We start from the raw sequence: 19397 nt of genomic DNA, 5'->3' as shown, positions 1-19397 counted from the left end.
ATACAAATATAAACAAATACTGTATATAATTATTGTTCTACTTTAACAACAAACAATTGTGCATTTGGTACTGATGAGGAGTTCTATTCAGCATTTGGTACTGATGAGAGTTCTATTTAACACTACCATATCCCATTTCAAAAGCTGCCATACGTTAGCTACCTGCCTTCCCTGATTCTGATTCGCTTGACGAATCTATCAGATGAAGAGGAGGCAGACAGCCTCATCTAACAGACTGAGAAGTTAAGATACAGACCAACTGAGTGATAGGCCCAGGATCACCTGGCTCAATTCATCAATTCAATTCAACAAATATTTATTGAGCACCTACTATGTGTCAGGCACTTTTCTATATGCTTCAGATATACCACATAGTGAATAAAACAGAAAAGAGCCCTGACCTCTTGGGGCTGACATTTTGGGGCAGGGGTGGAGAGGTAGGCTATAAGCAATAAAAAGTAGAGCAGCGTAAAGAGATCTAAATGTGGAGAGCAAAGCAGGGAAGCAGGCTACAGACACAAGAGCACCCAGCATAGGCCTCATTCAGAAAAGAGATCCTACAAGATTCAAAGACAATGAAGGTATTACCATTTTCTGAAGTAGTAACAATCTAAGCAGCAAAAAACAACTATAGCAGAAGCTCTTAGGAAAGAGGAGATAGTGTACTCAGAGTTAGGAAGCTAATTTGGCTCAAGTCAAATGAGAAAGGCAAAGAGTCAGTGAACAACACATCACAGAAGGCCAAATTATATGAATTCTTTAAAACATGACTAAGGAGGGCGCCTGGGTGGCTCAGTGGGTTAAGCTGCTGCCTTCGGCTCAGGTCATGATCTCAGGGTCCTGGGATCGAGTCCCGCATCGGGCTTTCTGCTTGGCAGGGAGCCTGCTTCCCCCCACTCTCTCTGCCTGCCTGTATGCCTACTTGTGATCTCTCTCTCTGTCAAATAAATAAATAAAATCTTAAAAAAAAAATGACTAAGGAACATGAGGAGTCACTGCAAGATTTTGAGTGGAGAAATGACAGAATCTGACATACTCGTTTTACTTTTTAAAAATTTTTTAAAGATTTTATTTGTAAGTAATCTCTCCACCCAACATGAGGCTTGAACTTACAACTCCAAAATCAAGAGTCGCATGCCCTACTGACTGAGCCACCCAGGTGCCCCTGACACACTCTGTCTTAAAAGATCACTGGTGGCTGTGTTGGGAATATTCAACAAAGCTGCAAGAACAGAAGCAGACAGACCAGTTAGAGGCCACTACATTAAAACAGATGAAAAACACTTAATTCTACCCAGGGTGACATCAGTGGAGGTGGGAGGAAATGGTAAGACTCTAGATATATTTTGAAGGTACAGCCAACAGGATTTACTAAATGATTAAATGCAGAATCTGAGAGAAAGAGAAGAGTCCAGAATGCTGCCCAAGTTTTGGGCCTAAGCAACTGAAAAGAGAGAGCTGCCATCAACTGAGATAAGGAACAGACTTTGGGTGGGAGGATCAGGAGTTCAGTCTTGGAAATGTTCAGTTTGAGATGCCTATTAGACACAGAAGTGGAGATATCTAGTAGGCAGTTGGATATAAAAATCTGCAGTTCAGAAGGACAGTCTTGGTTGAATGTCAAGAAATGGAACGATATCATCAAAAAACTGAGGATAGATAGTGAAGAGAAGAAGTTCAAGCATTGGACCCTGGACACTTCAGGTCAGGGAAAAGAAGAGAAACTAGTAAAGGAGACAGATGGAGCAAACAATGAGAGAAGAAGAAAACTAAGAGAGTGTGAGGAGGTAGCCTGAAAGCCAACCGAATCAAGTGTACAGCAGTGGCTGGGGTGTGTGGGCAAGATGAGGGAGATCATCAACTTTATCAATGGCAGCTAGTAAGGCAGATGGAGACTAAGAACAGACCACTGAACTAAAGAATCCAGAAATCACTGATGACCTTGATGAGAACAGTATGGCAGAAAGACTGAGGCTAAGGCCTAACTGGAATGGGTTTAAAAAAGAATAGGAGAGGGGGTTGCCTGGGTGGCTCAGTGGGTTAAACCTCTGCCTTCAGCTCAGGTCATGATCTCAGGGTCCTGGGATTGAGCCCCACATCGGGCTCTCTGCTCAGCAAGGAGCCTGCTTCTCCTTTCTCTTTGCCTGCCTCTGCCTACTTGTGATCTCTCTCTCTGTTAAATAAATAAATAAAATCTTAAAAAAAAAAAAAAAGAATAGGAGAGGAATTTTAAAAAGTATCTACAATTCTTTCAAAGTTTTCCAGCAAAAGGAGAAGACAATCAGAGTAGGCAGTAGTTCGGAAGTAGTGGGATAATAATGGCAAGGGTAATTAGCTGTTATTTTTGCTTTTTTAAGAAGGGAGAAATAATGAAAAGTATATTCTGATATAAATGATCCAGAACAGAGGGAAGTTTCCTGATGAAAGACAAGAAGGGTAGAATAACTCGAGCGATAACTCGGAGGTGAGGCAGGATAGAATCAGATCCCATGTGTCAAGAGAGAGGTTTCATTTAGAAAAGACAGTGGATAGTTCATCTACAGTGTCTTAGTCTGTTTGGGTTGCTCTAACAGAACACCATAGACTAGGTGGCTTATAAACAACAGAAATTTATTTCTCATAGTTCTGGAGGCTAGCAAATTCAGAGTCTAGTGAAGACCTGCTTTCTGGTTCCCAGACTGTGTCTCTTCACTGTGTCCTCACATGGTAGAAGGAGCAAAGGAGCTCTCTGGGGTCTCTTAGAAGAGCACTAACCCTGATCAGGAAGACCCCACCTCCTAATACCATCACAATGGGTTAGGTATTAACATACGAATTTCAAGAAAACACAAATATTTAGTTCATGGCATACTATGACCATATCTGGGCAGGCAGGCAGAGTGTGTGAGAGTATAGATGCTGGTGTGCGGATAGATGGGGCAGGGGGAGTCTGTGGAAGTTGTCTTCTTATTACTTGAACTTTCTTGGTGGAGTAGGAAGCAAGGTCAGCAACTAAAAGTGCGCATAGGGAAGGTCATTTGAGGGTTTGAGAAGACAGGAGAAAAAGTGTTAAAGTAGTGGTCTAGGAGAACAAAAGTGTGCATGAACTTGGAAGAGACAGCAAGATTGCCAGGCAGCATTAAACGTCCACTTGAGGCTCATGATCATGAATCCAAAGAGGAACCAATTGGCAAAGTTGTATGGTTTGCTCCATCTATACACAGTCACATGGATATGAACACAGAGCTGGTGGAGAGCTGAATTTAAAAAAGGTCAGGTTTTGCAAGAAAGGGAGAGATAGATACAAGGGCATGAACATAATGATGAACCATGGAAGAGGGTGTGAAGGGTAAGGGATCAATAGACTGGAGATACTCTTGGGTTAAAGAATTATTGGGGTAGGGAGTGAACCGCAAAGACAGGCAGTGCTGGTCAGGATGTGAAATGTTTACAATAGAGATGATGGAGAGAATGCAGTTTCAGAAATGAGAAGGTCCAGGGAACAGTTCCTCACCCTTGGCACTACTGGCAGTTTGGACTTTGTTCTTGGAGGCCATACTGTGCATTATAGGACGTTTAGCAGTATCCATGGCCTCTACCCACTAGATGCCAGTAATACCACTCAGTGGTGATAGTCAAGAATATCCCCAAACAAAACCACCTTGAGTTCAGAACCACTAGTCTAGGGTATGGCCATGCTGCTCAGCGGTTGAGATCACTGGAGGACAAGCAGGTCAAGGAACAGAGTGCTGAGAGAACTGAAAGAAACACCTTTGAGGTCATTGCAATTGCCAAAAATTCAGACAGATTAGTACTAGAGAGAGTGACAGGGAGCAGGAGCACATGAAACAGATGTCAGGAAATGACAACAATTAGGAGTGGGTGACATTTTCTGATGAAAAAGCTCAAAGCTGATAAGACTGTAAAAACTTACCACTATGGTAAGGCTGGTACGAGAACTGAGGCTCCTCTTCTAGGGCTTTTTTAAATGTCTAGAAGGTGGGCAGACTTCACATGATTTCATACTCAATTAAATTAGACTCACAGAGTCAAAAATAGGGGTCGGTCAAAAACAATTGGCACCATTTCTGGCTGCCATATATAACAAACAGCTGAAGGCACATATTTTTGGCTGAAGGCCATCCTAAAAATAGGACATAACATCTTGATTTAAAAAAAAAAAAACCCTCAATATTCTTTCTGGTCCTTAGAAATATGTATTATACTGCCTTTGATTAGAAAAAAAATCTTCTATTAAATGATTGTATTTATCTGTTTGCTACTGGACAACCATAACCAATGTTTTCTTTAGATAACCAGTCACCTTTACCTTCACATAGTTTAACCACTAAGGAGGACAAAAAGATCTTAATATGAAATGAACCAACTGCAATGTTCTCCAACTGTGTGTCACCTGCTCCTCTCACTGCCACCTGGAAAGACAGTGTCTTACCAGATTGCAAGCAGATTTAGAGCAAATGCCCAATTTTCATCCCCACCTCTTAAAAGCAATGGAAGTGCTTACCAAAAGCACTTCACAATGGAAGTGCTTACTGAAATTAATAGAGGTATCCCCTTTATAGGAGAAATAATTTCAAGATGGCAAAATCAAATTGTATGATATCTATTAAATTCTCCCAAATGTACTGTCTCATTGCAATAATTAAGTCTTTAGGCCACAAGGAAGCTATACTCACTGAACCTCCACAACCCTATCTGCAGAATTCTACCTTTTTTTAGGGTTATACTGAATTTAAATCTTATAATGCATAAATGTGAAGCAGAAAAGATGGTGTTCAGGGAAACACGTGATGCTATCATCCAAGTCCTGTTCAACTTCACAGATTACCAAGTCTAATATTTAAAGCTCATACAAACAACAGTGAAATCCTCTCATTTTCAAATCGCCAAATAGAAAGTTGTCAGAGCTTAATTGTGATGCAATTATTACATGTTAATATATTGCTTTTATGATGACTAAGGTATTTTCTGGTATTGATTCTAAACGAGATGCTTTCCTATTAGGAAGAGACAAGATCTTCAGAGTAAAAACCAGGATTTAAATCTCAACTTGGCCACATTTCACTGTTATGTCACTTAATCTATCTGGTTTCATTTCATTTTCTGTTAAGTGAGGATAATACTAACTTAACAGTTACCATAGAGAAAAAATTCCCTACAGTATGAACAACATAGTTCTGACACATAACAGTTGTTCAATAAATGAACAATTGTCCTCATATTGTGCTGTTAATTAAAACAAGCCTCAGAAAATGGAAACACAATCTCTCTTCTTGAAAGATCAATAAAATATTTTAATTTTGTTATAATAGATCATAAAGTCAGGCTTACAGTTATTTTAGTCTTTGTTTACAATCATAACACAAATTAACAGGAAGAGCAGGTGCCTACCTTCCAAACTTTCTTGTTCATCTGAAGTATAAGCATCCATCTGACTTTGTTCCCGTAAGAAACGAATAACAGCATAAACTAAGTGCTTGATAGATGACATTTTAAAAGCTTAAACACTTTTCCTTGATAAGAAAAAGGAAAACAGTGATCTAAGTTATGTTAAAGAATTGATCAGTAAGGTTATAAATAACAAGGTTATAAATTACACAGAAAGTAAAAAGCAAAAACAAAACTTTTATTACCTTCATTCTTGTTTTTAAAGACTCAGGAGAACACAAAGTATTGTTATGGTAAGGTATTACATATTTTCACTTATACCCAGTAGTATTAAATTATGTTAAAACCTGCAAAAGTAAAATCGTCCTCAAAACATGTAGAACACAAGCTCAGACACTCACTGAATATCTCACTGTATCTTAACAGCATGTATAGTACAGATACAGATCAGGACAGGAGAATAGATACAGATATAGAAATCCCCAAAAGGCCTCAGTACTAAGTTCAGGGAGATTTCATACTGCTGACTCAGAAGCTCGTCTAAAATGACCATCCTCCTCTATTTCATTAGATTTTTTAAAAATGTATGTATAATTTACCCTGCATCAACTTTTGTAGGCTTAGACTGTTATTTGAGGAGGAAATACATTAATGAAAGGTCGTTCAACCACTGAATGTCATTCTTAATAAAAATGGTATTTCTTTTTTAAACAAGACATGTCGGAAAATCATTGCCTAAGTCGATGGATACTACACACCGACCAACGCTATCTGCGGTAGCTCTGCTCTCGTGGACAAGCTGGAAGCTCCCGGTCATGTTCATTCACATGGAATACTATCGCATCCAAACAGTGGCGCAGGGCCAGCCGGCCTTAATGGCTTATTTCCACTAAATCGCATCATCCATCTGTTCCCCAGGTTCCCTAATCCAAAGCCAGGGTGTGGTACCCGCCGCCAGGATGTTTATTATTTCTGGGCTTATTTTAAAGGCAAGCCCAGGCTTTAGGCCATGGGGTTGCAAGTGCTAAATAGGGTCCAGGGCAGAAGGTGGGAAAAAAAAAAAAAAAAAGAAAGAAAGAAAGAAAAAGAAAAGAAAGAAAAGGGGAAACGAAGATATTCAACCTCCTCCAGGCTTCTCCCCAGAGGATATCGACCTCCTTCTCCCTCCCTTCAGTACCCGGGCCTCGCTTTGGCCCAGACGGGGTTTGCTGCGGGTGCGCGGTGCAGGCCCCAGCTTTGGGCGGTGGGAGACGCACCCATCCCAGACAGAAGCCCCTTACCAGGCGAGAGGACGCGACACAGTGGCAGCGGGCCTGGGGGCGTCCGTAAGCCGGTACGCCCGCCCCCTGGTCCTCCGGCTTCAACCTGGCTCCGGATGGCAGCACTGCCCACGGTCGCCCAAACTTCCCCGGCTCCCAAGCAGCCGCCGCCCCTCAGCCCACCCGGCTGCGCGCTGGGCTCCCGGCCACTGGGTCTCGCCAGAACCGCCCCCCAGGTGGCGCAAGGCGCGCGGGGCGGGGCGCAAGTCGGGGGGGGCGGGGCCGAACTGGGCGCCGGCGTGGGGCTGCCGCACGTGGGAGGGCGCGGACAGGGCTGGTCGCAGCTGCAGCTGTTGCCTCCTCCTGTAGGCCGACTCTCGGCTCCCCCACCCGAAACCGGAGGACAACGCGCCCGCAGCCGCCTCTCGGCCGTCCCATGATCGCCCAGTGCCTTTCGGCTGTGCGAGGCCTCCACAGGTACCTCCCGTGCGCGGGTTAACCTTGACTGTGGGCCGGGCGTGGTCCGGTCTGTGCCGGGTGCCCGTGGTCAGCCTTTCCCGAGCGCACCCCTCCGACGCTCCTGAGACTTTCATCCCCGTGGTTGCATGCTCTACCCTGAGGGACACCTGGCGCGGCCACTTAGGGCCACCTTTCCCTCCTCCTCTTCCTCGGGAGGACATTCATTCCCTTTGTTTGGGAGTGTCTCAGCTGCAGTCCGCGAGACTGGTCGCAGGCCTGGCCCAAAATGAATGCAGAAAGATGGTTCGGATAAGAAAAGCATTTGACTTCTGTCCCGCATCCAGAACTGCAGACCTCTTATTAAAAGTGCCGGCAGCTGTAGACTCAGGAATAGCGATTCTAATTTGCCCCTCGCGCATATCATTAGCATACAAATCGTTTAACAAACACGCACGTGAAACCGTTATGGTTTTGCTGCTTATTTCCGTCCATGCTCTCTAATTTCCTTTTTATTTACCTCTTCCCCATAAAACATTAGGCCTCTTGCTGGGGCAAATTGACTTGGCCCAAAATGGTGGAAATTTTTGCTAGGACACGGTTTGGGGCAGCCTCAGCTGCTGTTTTGGATTGCTTCCTAGCTCCCAAGCCACACCCCTCTGCCACAGACCAGTAGCAAGATGGTGAGAGAATTAAATTCTTTGCACGGATGCACTAGATGGAGTGGTTTTCGGAAACAATGCCTCTACCACCTCCATCCCCAAATCCAGCCTGGAACTGTAAATCCTAATGACGATCCAACAGAAAAAAAAAAAAAGGAAATATGTGTTTCTTGCTAGATATTTACAGAACTACTTTGGAAAATGTTCAACATTTGAGCTTTTTGACAGTTTTCTATTGTATATGACCACTTATCTGTGTGGAGCTTTGTGTTGCTCAGTCCCTGTAATTATGGTGCTTCCAAGGGACAGTATATAAAGAGATAATGTGATGATTTTTACCATATTTCACACTGTCCTTTTAGTCTGCAGACTGCAAGTGATACAGCTTCAAATGCATCTATTTGTTGGGACAAATGAAGATACTCACATAATGCAGGTGTGAGAAGAGAATAAATTTTGTGCAAGACAGCGCTTCTCAGACTTTTTAGTCTCAGGACCCCTTTACCTTGCAAAAATTACTGAGGACCTAAGAGCTTCTGTTTATGTTGGTTATAACTCTCCATATTTACCATATTAGAAATGAAAATTGAGGGATTTTTAAAGTATTAGTTTATGTAAAAAAAAATGTAATAAACTCATTACCGGCACAAATAACATTTTTAATGAAAAATAACTTTTCCAAAACTCCTCCCAAAAAAAATCAGTAAGAAAGTGGAATTGCTGTTTGGTTTCTTTTTTTTCCTTCAGTTTTTGTGGGTTCTTTTTATGGTTGTAAAATATACGTAACATAAAATTTGCCATTTTAATTATTTTTAAGTGCACAATTCGGGGCGCCTGGGTGGCTCAGTGGGTTAAAGCCTCTGCCTTCGGCTCAGGTCATGGTCCCAGTGTCCTGGAATCAAGCCCCACATCGGGCTCTCTGCTTAGCAGGGAACCTGCCTCCTCCTCTCTCTCTCTGCCCGCCTCTCTGCCTACTTGTGATCTCTATCTGTCAAATAAATAAATAAAATCTTAAAAAAAAAATGCACAATTCAGTGACATTAAGAACATTCATATAGTTGTACAACCATTACCATTACCATTAACCATCTCCAGTTCTTACTCATTATCCCAAACTAACTCCTCCTTTCGTTCTTTCCCATCCCTGGTGATCACTATTCTTTCTGTCTTTATGATTTGGACTGTATTAGGTACCTCATACAAGTGGAATCATGCAATATTTATTTTTTTATGACTGGCTTATTTGAGTTAGCATGTTTTTAAGGTTCATCCCTGTTGTAACTTGTCAGAATTTTCTTCCTTTTTAAGGCTGAGTAATATTCCATTGTTATCAATATACCACATTTTTTTTTGTTTATTCACCTGTCCATGGTCATTTGGATTTCCATCTTTTGGCTGTTTTAAATAATACTGCTATGATCACAGATGTGCACAAATCTGTTTTTGAATCTCTCCTTTCAGTTCTTTGGCAGGTATACTTAGAATTAGTGGATCCATATGATAATTCTGTATTAAATTTTTTGAGAAACCACTATGTTTCTCATAGCACTTGTACCATTTTACATTCCTGTCAGCGGTGAACAAGAGTCCCATCTTCTCTATATCGTCTTCAACATTTGATTTCTGTTTTTGTTTTTTATAAAAACTATCCTAGGAGTGGCATTGTTTCACACTTGTGCAAAACAAATGTGTAACTTAACAGAAAATAGCTGGATTCTTACATCTCCTTCTGCATTTGATTACTTTTTTGTTTTGGTTGAAGAAGATAAAGAAAATCCCTCCTCTCACTTATATGTAATTGGAGAAATGGGAGTATTTAACAGTTTTTTTTTAAGTGATCATGGATTTTAAAAAAAGTGATCATTGATATGCCCTGATATTTATATCACACCAAAGTTTGACAAGTTGTTGTTTAAAGATGAGTTGCATTGCAGAGTATGAAATGATCAATGTACTTTTCGTATTCTGTTACATTAAAATCCATGTGTCTGTCTTGGGTTTTAAATGGATCTTTTAAGTGGATTTTAAATGGATCTTTTACACATACATGATTTTCTAATATCAAATATTGGTTACTTGGAAAATAGCAGTACACTGTGTTATGCAGATCTTCCTGATATTGACACATTACATTATACAATATCATATCGTATTCCTTTATAACATCTACCCCACCATAAATGGCTTGAAGTATTAGGAAGTTGGTCAGCTCACAGTGGCAGATACAGTTTTCAAAATTGTAATTTTCATTTGAAAGCTGAAATTTTATCACTGGTAACAAATACTATCAGTTCCTTGAAGTGACAGTCTGACTTTGTTATAATTTTGGGAGCACTTCTGCTGGATACTTCAGTCTGATCAATCATAGTTTTTGTCTGTCACTCGTCTTTTCAAGTACAAATAATGTTCCATGGGAAAAGCAACTATTTCAGCTCACAAGTTAATCACTTGCACAGTGCTTTTGGTTTGAGCAACCAAATCTTCTGGACGGCCCTTGTGCTCAAGTATACAGCAGAAGTGCTTTATACATACTTTGCCACACATATCATTCAGTCATTGAGATTTAATAAAATTATTTTACTATTTAATGAAAGTGAAATTGACATTTTTAGCATGAGTCAGTGGCAGTGAAGAATGTGATGACTGCTTAGATCGGTGCCACTTCCTTGACATCTTCAAAGGAGCCAACAATTACATCTACCATTGCTTCTTACCATCAGTACAAATGTCGACCAAGTGAAAAAAGTAAATAATATCATACCATTATCATGATGTACAACTTGAAATGCTCTCAAGGACCCCTCCCCATATTCCCACCTGCAAGGACTACAGAACACACTTTGAGAACCACTGATATGTGTTACTCGGATTCTTTTTATATGCATGGAAGAAAATAAATATAAGCCATGAAACTATTATCTTATTAGAAGCTGGTAGCCAACCAAATATATCAACTATTTTTTTCATTAACATATAATGAATTATTAGCCCCAGGAGTACAGGTCTGTGAATCATCAGGCTTACACACTTCACAGCACTCACTATAGCACATACCCTCCCCATTTTTAAATTTTATTTTTAGTTTTTTTATTAACATATAAAGCATTATTTGCCCCAGGGGTACAGGTCTGTGAATCGTCAGACTTAAACACTTCATAGCACTCACTATAGCACATACCCTCCCCAGTGTCCATAACCCAACCACCCTCTCTGTATCCCTCTACATCCGGCAATCCTCAGTTTGTTTAGTGAGATTAAGAGTCTCTTATGGTTTGTCTCCCAATCCCATCTTGTTTCATTTTTTCCTTCCCTACCCCTGAAACCCCCACTTTGCCTCTCAAATTCCTCATATCAGGGAGATCATATGATAATTGTCTTTCTCTGATTGACTTATTTCACTCAGCATAATACCCTCTAGTTCCATCCACTTCATTGCAAATGGCAAGATTTGATTTCTTTTGATGGCTGCATAATCCATTATACATATACATACATACATACCACATCTTCTTTATCCATTCATCTGCTGATGGAGAGTCTAGGTTCCTTACATAATTTGGCTATTATACACATTGCTGCTATAAACATTTGGGTACATGTGCCCCTTTGGATCACTACATTTGTATCTTTAGGGTAAATACCCAGTAGTGTGATTCCTGGGTCGTAGGGTAGCCCTATTTTCAAGTTTCTGAGGAACCTCCATGCTGTTTTCTAGAGTGGCTGCACCAGCCTGCATTCCTACCAGCAGTGTAGGAGGGTTCCCCTTTCTTTGTATCCTCACCAGCATCTGTCATTTCCTGACTTGTTAATTTTAGCCATTCTGACTGGTGTGAGGTGGTATCTCATTGTGGTTTTGATTTGTATTTCCCTGATCCCGAGTGATGTAGAGCACTTTTTCATGTGTCTGCTGGCCATCTGGATGTCTTCTTTGCAGAAATGTCTGTTCATGTCCTCTGCCCATTTCTTGATTAGATTATTTGTTGTTTGGTTTTGAGTATGATAAGTTCTTTTAGATTTTGGATATTAGCCCTTTATCTGATATACCATTTGCGAATATCTTCTCCCATTTTTTCAGTTGTCTTTTGGTTTTGTTGACTGTGTCCTTTGCTGTGCAAAAGCTTTTGATCTTGATGAAGTCCCAATAGTTCATTTTTGTTCTTGCTTCCCTTGCCTTTAGCGATGTTTCTAGGAAGAAGTTGCTGCGGCTGAGGTTGAGAGGTTGCTGCCTGTGATCTCAAGGATTTTGATGGATTCCTTTCTCACATTGAGGTCTTTCATCCATTTTGAGTCTATATTTGTGTGTGGTGTAAGGAAATGGTCCAGTTTCATTTTTCTGCAGGTGGCTGTCCAAATTTTCCTAGCACCATTTGTTGAAGAGACTGTCTTTATTCCATTGGACATTCTTTCCTGCTTTGTCAAAGATTAGTTGACCATAGAGTTGAGGGCCTATTTCTGGGTTCTCTATTCTGTTCCACTGATCTATATGTCTGTTTTTGGCCAGTACCATACTGTCTTGATGATGATAGCTTTGTAATAGAGCTTGAAGTCTGGAATTGTGATGCCACCAACTTTGGCTTTCTTTTTCAACATTCCTCTGGCTATTCAAGGTCTTTTCTGGTTCCAAATAATTTTAGGATTATTTGTTCCATTTCTTTGAAAAAAAAAAAAAAAAGGATGGTATTTTGATAGGGATTGCATTAAACGTGTAGATTGCTTCAGGTAGCATATACATTTTCACAATATTTGTTCTTCCAATCCATAAGCATGGAATATTTTTCCATTTCTTTGTGTCTTCCTCAGTTTCTTTCATGAGTACTTTATAGTTTTCTGAGTACAGATTCTTTGCCTCTTTGGTTAGGTTTATTCCTAGGTATGTTAAGGTTTTGGGTGCAATTGTAAATGGGATCGACTCCTTAATTTCTCTTTCTTCTGTCTTCTTGTTGGTGTATAGAAATGCAACTGATTTCTGTGCATTGATTTTATATCCTGATACTTTACTGAATTCCTGTACAAATTCTAGCAGATTTAGAGTGGAGTCTTTTGGGTTTTCCACATAAAGTACCATATCATCTGCAAAGAGTGATAGTTTGACTTCTTCTTTGCTGATTTGGATGCCTTTAATTCTTTTAGTTGTCTGATTGCTGAGGCTAGGACCTCTAGTACTATGTTGAATAACAGTGGTGGTAATGGACATCCCTGCTATATTCCTGACCTAAACAGAAAAGCTCTAAGTTTTTCTCCATTGAGAATGATATTCGCTATGGGTTTTTGATGGATGGCTTTGATGATTTTGAGGTATGTACTCTCTATCCCTACACTTTGAAGAGTTTTGATCAAGAAAGGATGTTGTACTTTGTCAGATGCTTTTTCAGCATCTATTGAGAGTATCATATGGTTCTTGTTCTTTCTCTTATTAATGTATTATATCACATTGGTTGATTTGTGAATGTTGCACCAACCTTGCATCCCAGGAATAAATCCCACTTGGTCGTGATGAATAATCCTTTTAATGTACTGTTGGATCCTATTAGCTAGTATTTTAGTGAGAATTTTTCCTATCTGTGTTCATCAAGGATATTGGTCTGTAATTCTCTTTTTTGATGGCATCTTTGTCTGGTTTAGCGATCAAGGTAATGCTGGCCTCATAAAATGAGTTTGGAAGTTTTCCTTCCATTTCTATTTTTTGGAACAGTTTCAGGAGAATAGGTATTGATTCTTCTCTAAATATTTGGTAGAATTCCCCTGGGAAGCCATCTGGCCCTGGGCTCTTGTTTATTGGGAGATTTTTTTTTTTTTTTAAGATTTTATTTATTTACTTGACAGACAGAGATCACAAGCAGGCAGAGAGGCAGGCAGAGAGAGAGAGAGGAGGAAGCAGGCTCCCTGCGGAGCAGAGAGCCTGATGCGGGGCTCGATCCCAGGACCTTGGGATCATGACCTGAGCCGAAGGCAGAGGCTTTAACCCACTGAGCCACCCAGGCGCCCCTATTGGGAGATTTTTGATGACTGCTTCAATGTCCTTACTGGTTATGGGTCTGTTCAGGTTTTCTATTTCTTCCTGATTCAGTTGTGGTAGTTTATATGTCTCTAGGAATGCATCCATTTCTTCCAGATTGTCAAATTTGCTACATATACTTGATCATAATATGTTCTTATGCTTGTTTTTATTCCTTTGGTGTTGATTGTGATCTCCCCTCTTTCATTCATGATTTTATTTATTTGGGTCCATTCTCTTTTATTTTTGATAAGTCTGGCCATGGGTTTATCAATCTTACTAACTCTTTCAAAGAACCAGCTCCTAGTTTCGTAGATTTGCTCTACCGGTTTTTTTGGATACAATTTCATTGATTTCTGCTCAGATCTTTATTATTTCTCTTCTGCTGGATTCAGGCTTTTTTTTGCTGTTCTTTCTCCAGCTCCTTTAGGTGTAGGGTTAGGTTGTGTATTTGAGACCTTTCTTGTTTCTTGAGAAAGACTTGTATCGCTATATGTTTTCCTCTCAGGATTGACTTTGCTGTGTCCCACAGATTTTGAACAGTTGTGTTTTCGCTATCATTTGTTTCCATGAATTTTTTCAATTCTTCTTTAATTTCCTGGTTGACCCATTCATTCTTTAGTAGGATGCTCTTTAGCATCCTACTTGTGATTGAGTTCTAGCTTCAGAGCATTGTGGTATCAAAATATGCACGGAATGATCCCAGTCTTTTGGTACGAGGTGAGACCTGATTTGTGACCCAGGATGTGATCTATTCTGGAGAATGTTCCATGTGCATTAGAGAAGAGTATGTATTCTGTATTTTGGGGATGTAATGTTCTAAATATATCTGTGATGTCCATCTGGTCCAGTGTGTCATTTAAGGCCTTTATTTCCTTGTGGATCTTTTGCTTGGATGATCTATCCATATCAATGAGGGGGGTGTTAAAATCCCCTACTATTATTGTATTATTGTTGATGTGTTTCTTTGATTTTGTTATTAATTGGTTTATATAGTTGGCTACTCCCATATTAGGGGCATAGATATTTACAATTGTTAGATCTTTTTGTTGGAAATACCCTTTGAGTATGATATAGTGTCCTTCCTCATCTGTTATTATACTCTTTGGCTTTAAGTCTAATTTATCTGATAGAAGGATTGCCATCCCAGCTTTCTTTTGTATTCCATTAGCATGGTAAATTGTCTTCCACCCCCTCACTTTAAATCTGGAGGTGTCTTCGGGTCTAAAATGAGTTTCTTGCAGACAGCATATTGATGGGTTTTGCTTTTTTATCCATTCTGATTCCCTGTGTCTTTTGATTGGGGCATTTAGCCCATTTATATTCAGGGTACCTATTGAAAGATATTAATTTAGTGCTATTGTATTGCCTGTAAGGTGACTGTTACTGTATATTGTCTCTGTTCCTTCCTGGTCTACTACTTTTAGGCTCTCTCTTTGCTTAGAGGACCCCTTTCAATATTTACTGTAGGGGTGGTTTGGTGTTTACAAATTCTTTTAGTTTTGTTTTTCCTGGAAGCTTTTTATCTCTCCTTCTATTTTCAATGATGGCCTGGGTGGATATAGTATTCTTGGCTGCATGTTTTTCTCATTTAATGCTCTGAATATATCATACCAGTTCTTTCTGGCCTTCCAGGTCTCTGTGGACAAGTCTGCTGCCAATCTAATATTTTTACCATTGTATGTTACAGACTTCTTTTCCCGAGCTGCTTTAAGGGTTTTGTCTTTGTCACTGAGACTTGTAAGTTTTACTATTAGATGACAGGGTGTGGATTTTTATTGCTTTTGATGGGGGTTCTCTGTGCCTCCTGGATTTTGATGTTGTTCCCTTTGCCATATTAAGGAAATTCTCTAGAATAATTTGCTCAGGTATACCTTCTGCCTCCCTTTCTCTTTCTTCGTCTTCAGGAATCCCAATTATTCTCATATTGTTTCGTCTTATGATATCACTTATCTCTCAAATTCTCCCCTCGTGATCCAGTAGTTGTTTGTCTCTCTTTTGCTCAGCTTCTTTATTCTCCATCATTTGGTTTTCTGTATCACTAATTCTCTCTTCTGTTTCATTTATCCTAGCAGTAAGAGCCTCCATTTTTTATTGCACCTCATTAATAGCTTTTTTGATTTCAGCTTGGTTAGATTTTAGTTCTTTTATTTCTCCAGAAAGGGCTTTTATTTCTCCAGACAGGGTTTCTCTAATATCTTGCATGCCATTTTTCAGCCCGATTAGTACCTTGAGAATCATGATTCTGAACTCTAGATCTGACATATTACCAATGTCCATATTGATTAGGTCACTAGACTTTGGTACTGCTTCTTGTTCTTTTTTTTGTGGTGAGTTTTTCCACCTTGTCATTTTATCCAGATAAGAATATATGAATGTGAGAATAAAATACTAAAAGGGTGGCAAGGATTCCAGAAAAATGTATGCTAACCAGATCAGAAGAGACCCGAAATTGGGGGGGGGGGGAGAAAGGGGGTAAAAAAAAAATAAAAAAAAATTTTTTTTTATTAAAAAAAAATATATATACACATACATATATATTATTTATATATATATATATATATATTAGGCTGGTGAGTAGAACAGAGCCATCCACTTGATTTTGGGTGTATTTTGGTCTGTTAGAAGACTACCTCCCAAAATCTTAAGGAAAGAAAAACTTCTATATATATATATATATCCCAAAAATAAGGGTAAACATGATGAAGGGATGGCATATGACTGTAAAGATGAAATTTTTTTTAAAAATTCTAAAAAATGAATTGATACAATAAATTGGTTGGAAAAAGAAAGAAAAAGAAGAGAGAATTTTCTCAGTCTGGAGACTAGCACAAAGCCCTGTGCTAGATTTAGGGCATATTTTGATCTATTAGAAGAAATTGTATCCCCCCAATTTTTTTTTTAAAGATTTTATTTATTTATTTGACAGAGAGAGATCACAAGTAGACAGAGAGGTAGACAGAGAGAGAGAGAGAGGGAAGCAGGCACCCTGCTGAGCAGAGAGCCCGATGCGGAACTCGATCCCAGGACCCTGAGATCATGACCTGAGCCAAAGGCAGTGGCTTAACCCACTGAGCCACCCAGGTGCCCCCCAAAATTTTTTAGAAGAAAAAACCTATATGTATCAAAAATTAAGTTAGATACAATGAAGAATAAAATATTACTATAATAATGAAGGTTAAAAAGATTGTTTTAGAAAGGTATTGTTAAGATAAACTAGTTAAAAAAACATTAAAAGAGGAAAGAGGAAAAGTTAAAAAAATTATAATAAGAAAAAAATAAAATTAAAAGAATTTAATTAACCTTGCAAGACTAAAGAATCATGGGAGAAAGCCATGAATTCCATGCTTTGTTTTCCCCTCCTCTGGAATTCTGCTGTTCTCCTTGATATGTGAGCTTGGTCTTGGCTGGATGTTCCTGCTGATCTTCTGGGGGCGGGACCTGTTGCTGTGATTCTCAAATGTCTTTGCCTGAGGCTGAATTGTGCTGCGCTTGCCAGGGGCGGAGCTAAGTAATCTGCTCAGATTTGCTCTTGGGAGCTTTTGTTCCCTGAATGCTTTTGGTAGAGCTGTGGAGGACGGGAATGAAGTCCTGAAAATGGCAGCCTCCCAATCTCCAGCCCGGAGGAGCCAAGAGCTTAGGGCCCCACTCCTCAGTGCACCCTCAGAGAAAAGCAGTCAATCACTCCCATCTCCTACCATGCTCCAAGCTCACTCAGCGTGTGACCAACGTTTCTGTTTCTGGAACACAGCCCCGTTTGGAGTCTCCAAACCCAGCAGATTCCTGCCGCTCTGCTCTTCAGCGGAGGAAGGTGGGTCTTCCTGGATCTGCCACTTGGGGGGGGGGGTCCCTGCTCAAAGAGCAGTGTCCTGACTGGGCCACAGAGCAGTTTAAGGTATACCTGAGCTGAGAGCTCACTCCCTGGCTCCATCTCTGTAGCCGGCTTCCCCGCTCCAATATCTGGGGGCTCTGCTACACTCACACATCCCTGATGCTTCTGTGACCCTGCGGGAACCGAGACCAAACTGTCCCTATGAGGGTTCCACCCCCACTTAGCCTCTGGAACGATGTCCCTCAGTGGAGAAGACTTCTAAAAGTTCGAATTTTGTGCTCCACTGCTCCACTGCTCGCTGGGAGCCGGCCCCTCAACCCATGGTCTATCTTCCTATTGCTTCAGATTCACTTCTCCACATGTTCTACCTTTCAGAAAGTGGTCAGTTTTCTGTTTCTAAAATTGCTGCTCTTCTTCTCTTCAATGTCCTGTTGGGTTTGTAGGTGTTCAGAATGGTTTGATAACTAGCTGAATTCCTGTGACCTTATGTCATCTCAATCTGCTACAACTCCACCATCTTGCCTCTATTTGTTCTATATCAATTATTTTGTTACTTAACAGCATAATATTAATCAACATATATAACAGTAGTAGTCATTAACTTACAGCACTTGCGAGTGCCTTAATCACAGAATCTTTGTTTCAAACTGTGTCCTCCCAAAAATATTCAGTACTAGACAACATGGAAGGCTTTGGGTGTTCTCTTGATATATTTTTTTCTGTTTCTTCCTACACTTGGGAGTTCATTTTAGCGTTTTAAGAGTAACTAGGTTTTTATTTACTGACGTAATGATTTCTTTTGTGTTTTTCTGTTGGCAGAGCTGCTATATCCTCTTTCCAAAGCCAATTTGACAGTTAAGATGATTGATGGGATTCTAGGCCAATTTCTAGGGAATAAGGGGCAGAGAATCTGAAAACTGGTTGTAGTTGCTGTACAGATAATCTTGTGACCTTAAGTAAATCACTCAATATCTTGGATCTCTCTCAAGGTCCTTATTTTGTAAAATGAAAAGAACTGGACTAAATGATACTTAAGTTTTCTTTCAACTTTTGTTGCCATAGCATTAAACCAGGTGAATTTCCCCTCCTTTCTCAGCCAGATTGCGCAGAATATGAGCCAAGCAAAACCTGATATATACTGTAGAGTGAGGGATGGATGGCACTGTCAAAAAAAAAAAAAAAAAAAGAGAGAGAGAGAGAGAAAGATGACTCAGCAGTATTTAGTCCAAATTATTTATATATATCTATATATATAGACAGAGAGATGGATATAGGTTTATCCTAGTTTCCTCATTCAGTTAAAAAAAAAACCTGTGTTATTTTTTATTTGAAGATTTTATTTATTTATTTGACAGAGATCACAACTAGGCAGAGAGGTCGGCAGGGGGGTGGGAGGGGAAGCAGTCTTCCTGCACAGCAGAGAGCCGGATGCGGGCTCAATCCCAGGACCCTGAGACCACGACCTGAGCCGAAGGCAGAGGCTTAACACACTAAGCCACCCAGGCACCCCCAAAAACCTGGTTTTAAAAATTATGACAGCAATGCATGTTCATTGTAGGAAACTTAGAAAATACTTACAAACAAAAGAAACACAATCCACCCATCGAGGAGAAGCAACTGTTAACAGCTCCCAAAATCTTTTCTACATATAGATACTTTTTTTTTTTTACAAATATGGGATTATACCATATTTTTATAAGTTTTATGTAATGTAAAATCCTTCCAAATATAAACAGTTACAATGTAGTCCATTTGAAAATATATGATAATTAATCCCTACTTTTGGACATAACTATTTCCACTTC

The 19397-nt window shown here is 39.9% G+C and overlaps 2 protein-coding genes across 4 annotated transcripts in view; one reads left to right on the top strand and one right to left on the bottom strand.

Annotated features, from left to right (window-relative positions):
• Positions 1-6838, bottom strand: part of SGTB (small glutamine rich tetratricopeptide repeat containing beta) — a 40113-nt gene extending 33275 nt beyond the window's left edge. The window contains exons 1-3 of one of the 3 annotated variants that reach the window (XM_032849643.1): positions 6669-6838; positions 5392-5513; positions 3914-3971 (exon numbers count right to left, since the gene is read on the bottom strand). In XM_032849643.1, the coding sequence (XP_032705534.1) occupies positions 3914-3971; positions 5392-5466 (133 nt within the window). In that variant the 5' untranslated portion in view covers positions 5467-5513; positions 6669-6838. The remainder of the gene's footprint in view (positions 1-3913; positions 3972-5391; positions 5514-6668) is intronic. The other 2 variants (XM_032849634.1, XM_032849651.1) reach the window with 2 other exon arrangements.
• Positions 6839-6966: 128 nt separating this feature from the next.
• The window catches only part of NLN (neurolysin), a 93071-nt gene continuing 80640 nt past the window's right edge, over positions 6967-19397 (top strand). Inside the window, exon 1 of the mRNA XM_032849525.1 lies at positions 6967-7124. Coding sequence (XP_032705416.1) covers positions 7084-7124 — 41 coding nt within the window. The 5' untranslated portion in view covers positions 6967-7083. The remainder of the gene's footprint in view (positions 7125-19397) is intronic.

Source organism: Lontra canadensis, unplaced genomic scaffold, assembly GCF_010015895.1.
Source record: "Lontra canadensis isolate GAN:19392208 unplaced genomic scaffold, GSC_riverotter_1.0 scaffold4, whole genome shotgun sequence".
Lineage (NCBI taxonomy): Eukaryota > Metazoa > Chordata > Mammalia > Carnivora > Mustelidae > Lontra > Lontra canadensis.
This window is presented reverse-complemented; position numbering and strand designations above follow the sequence as displayed.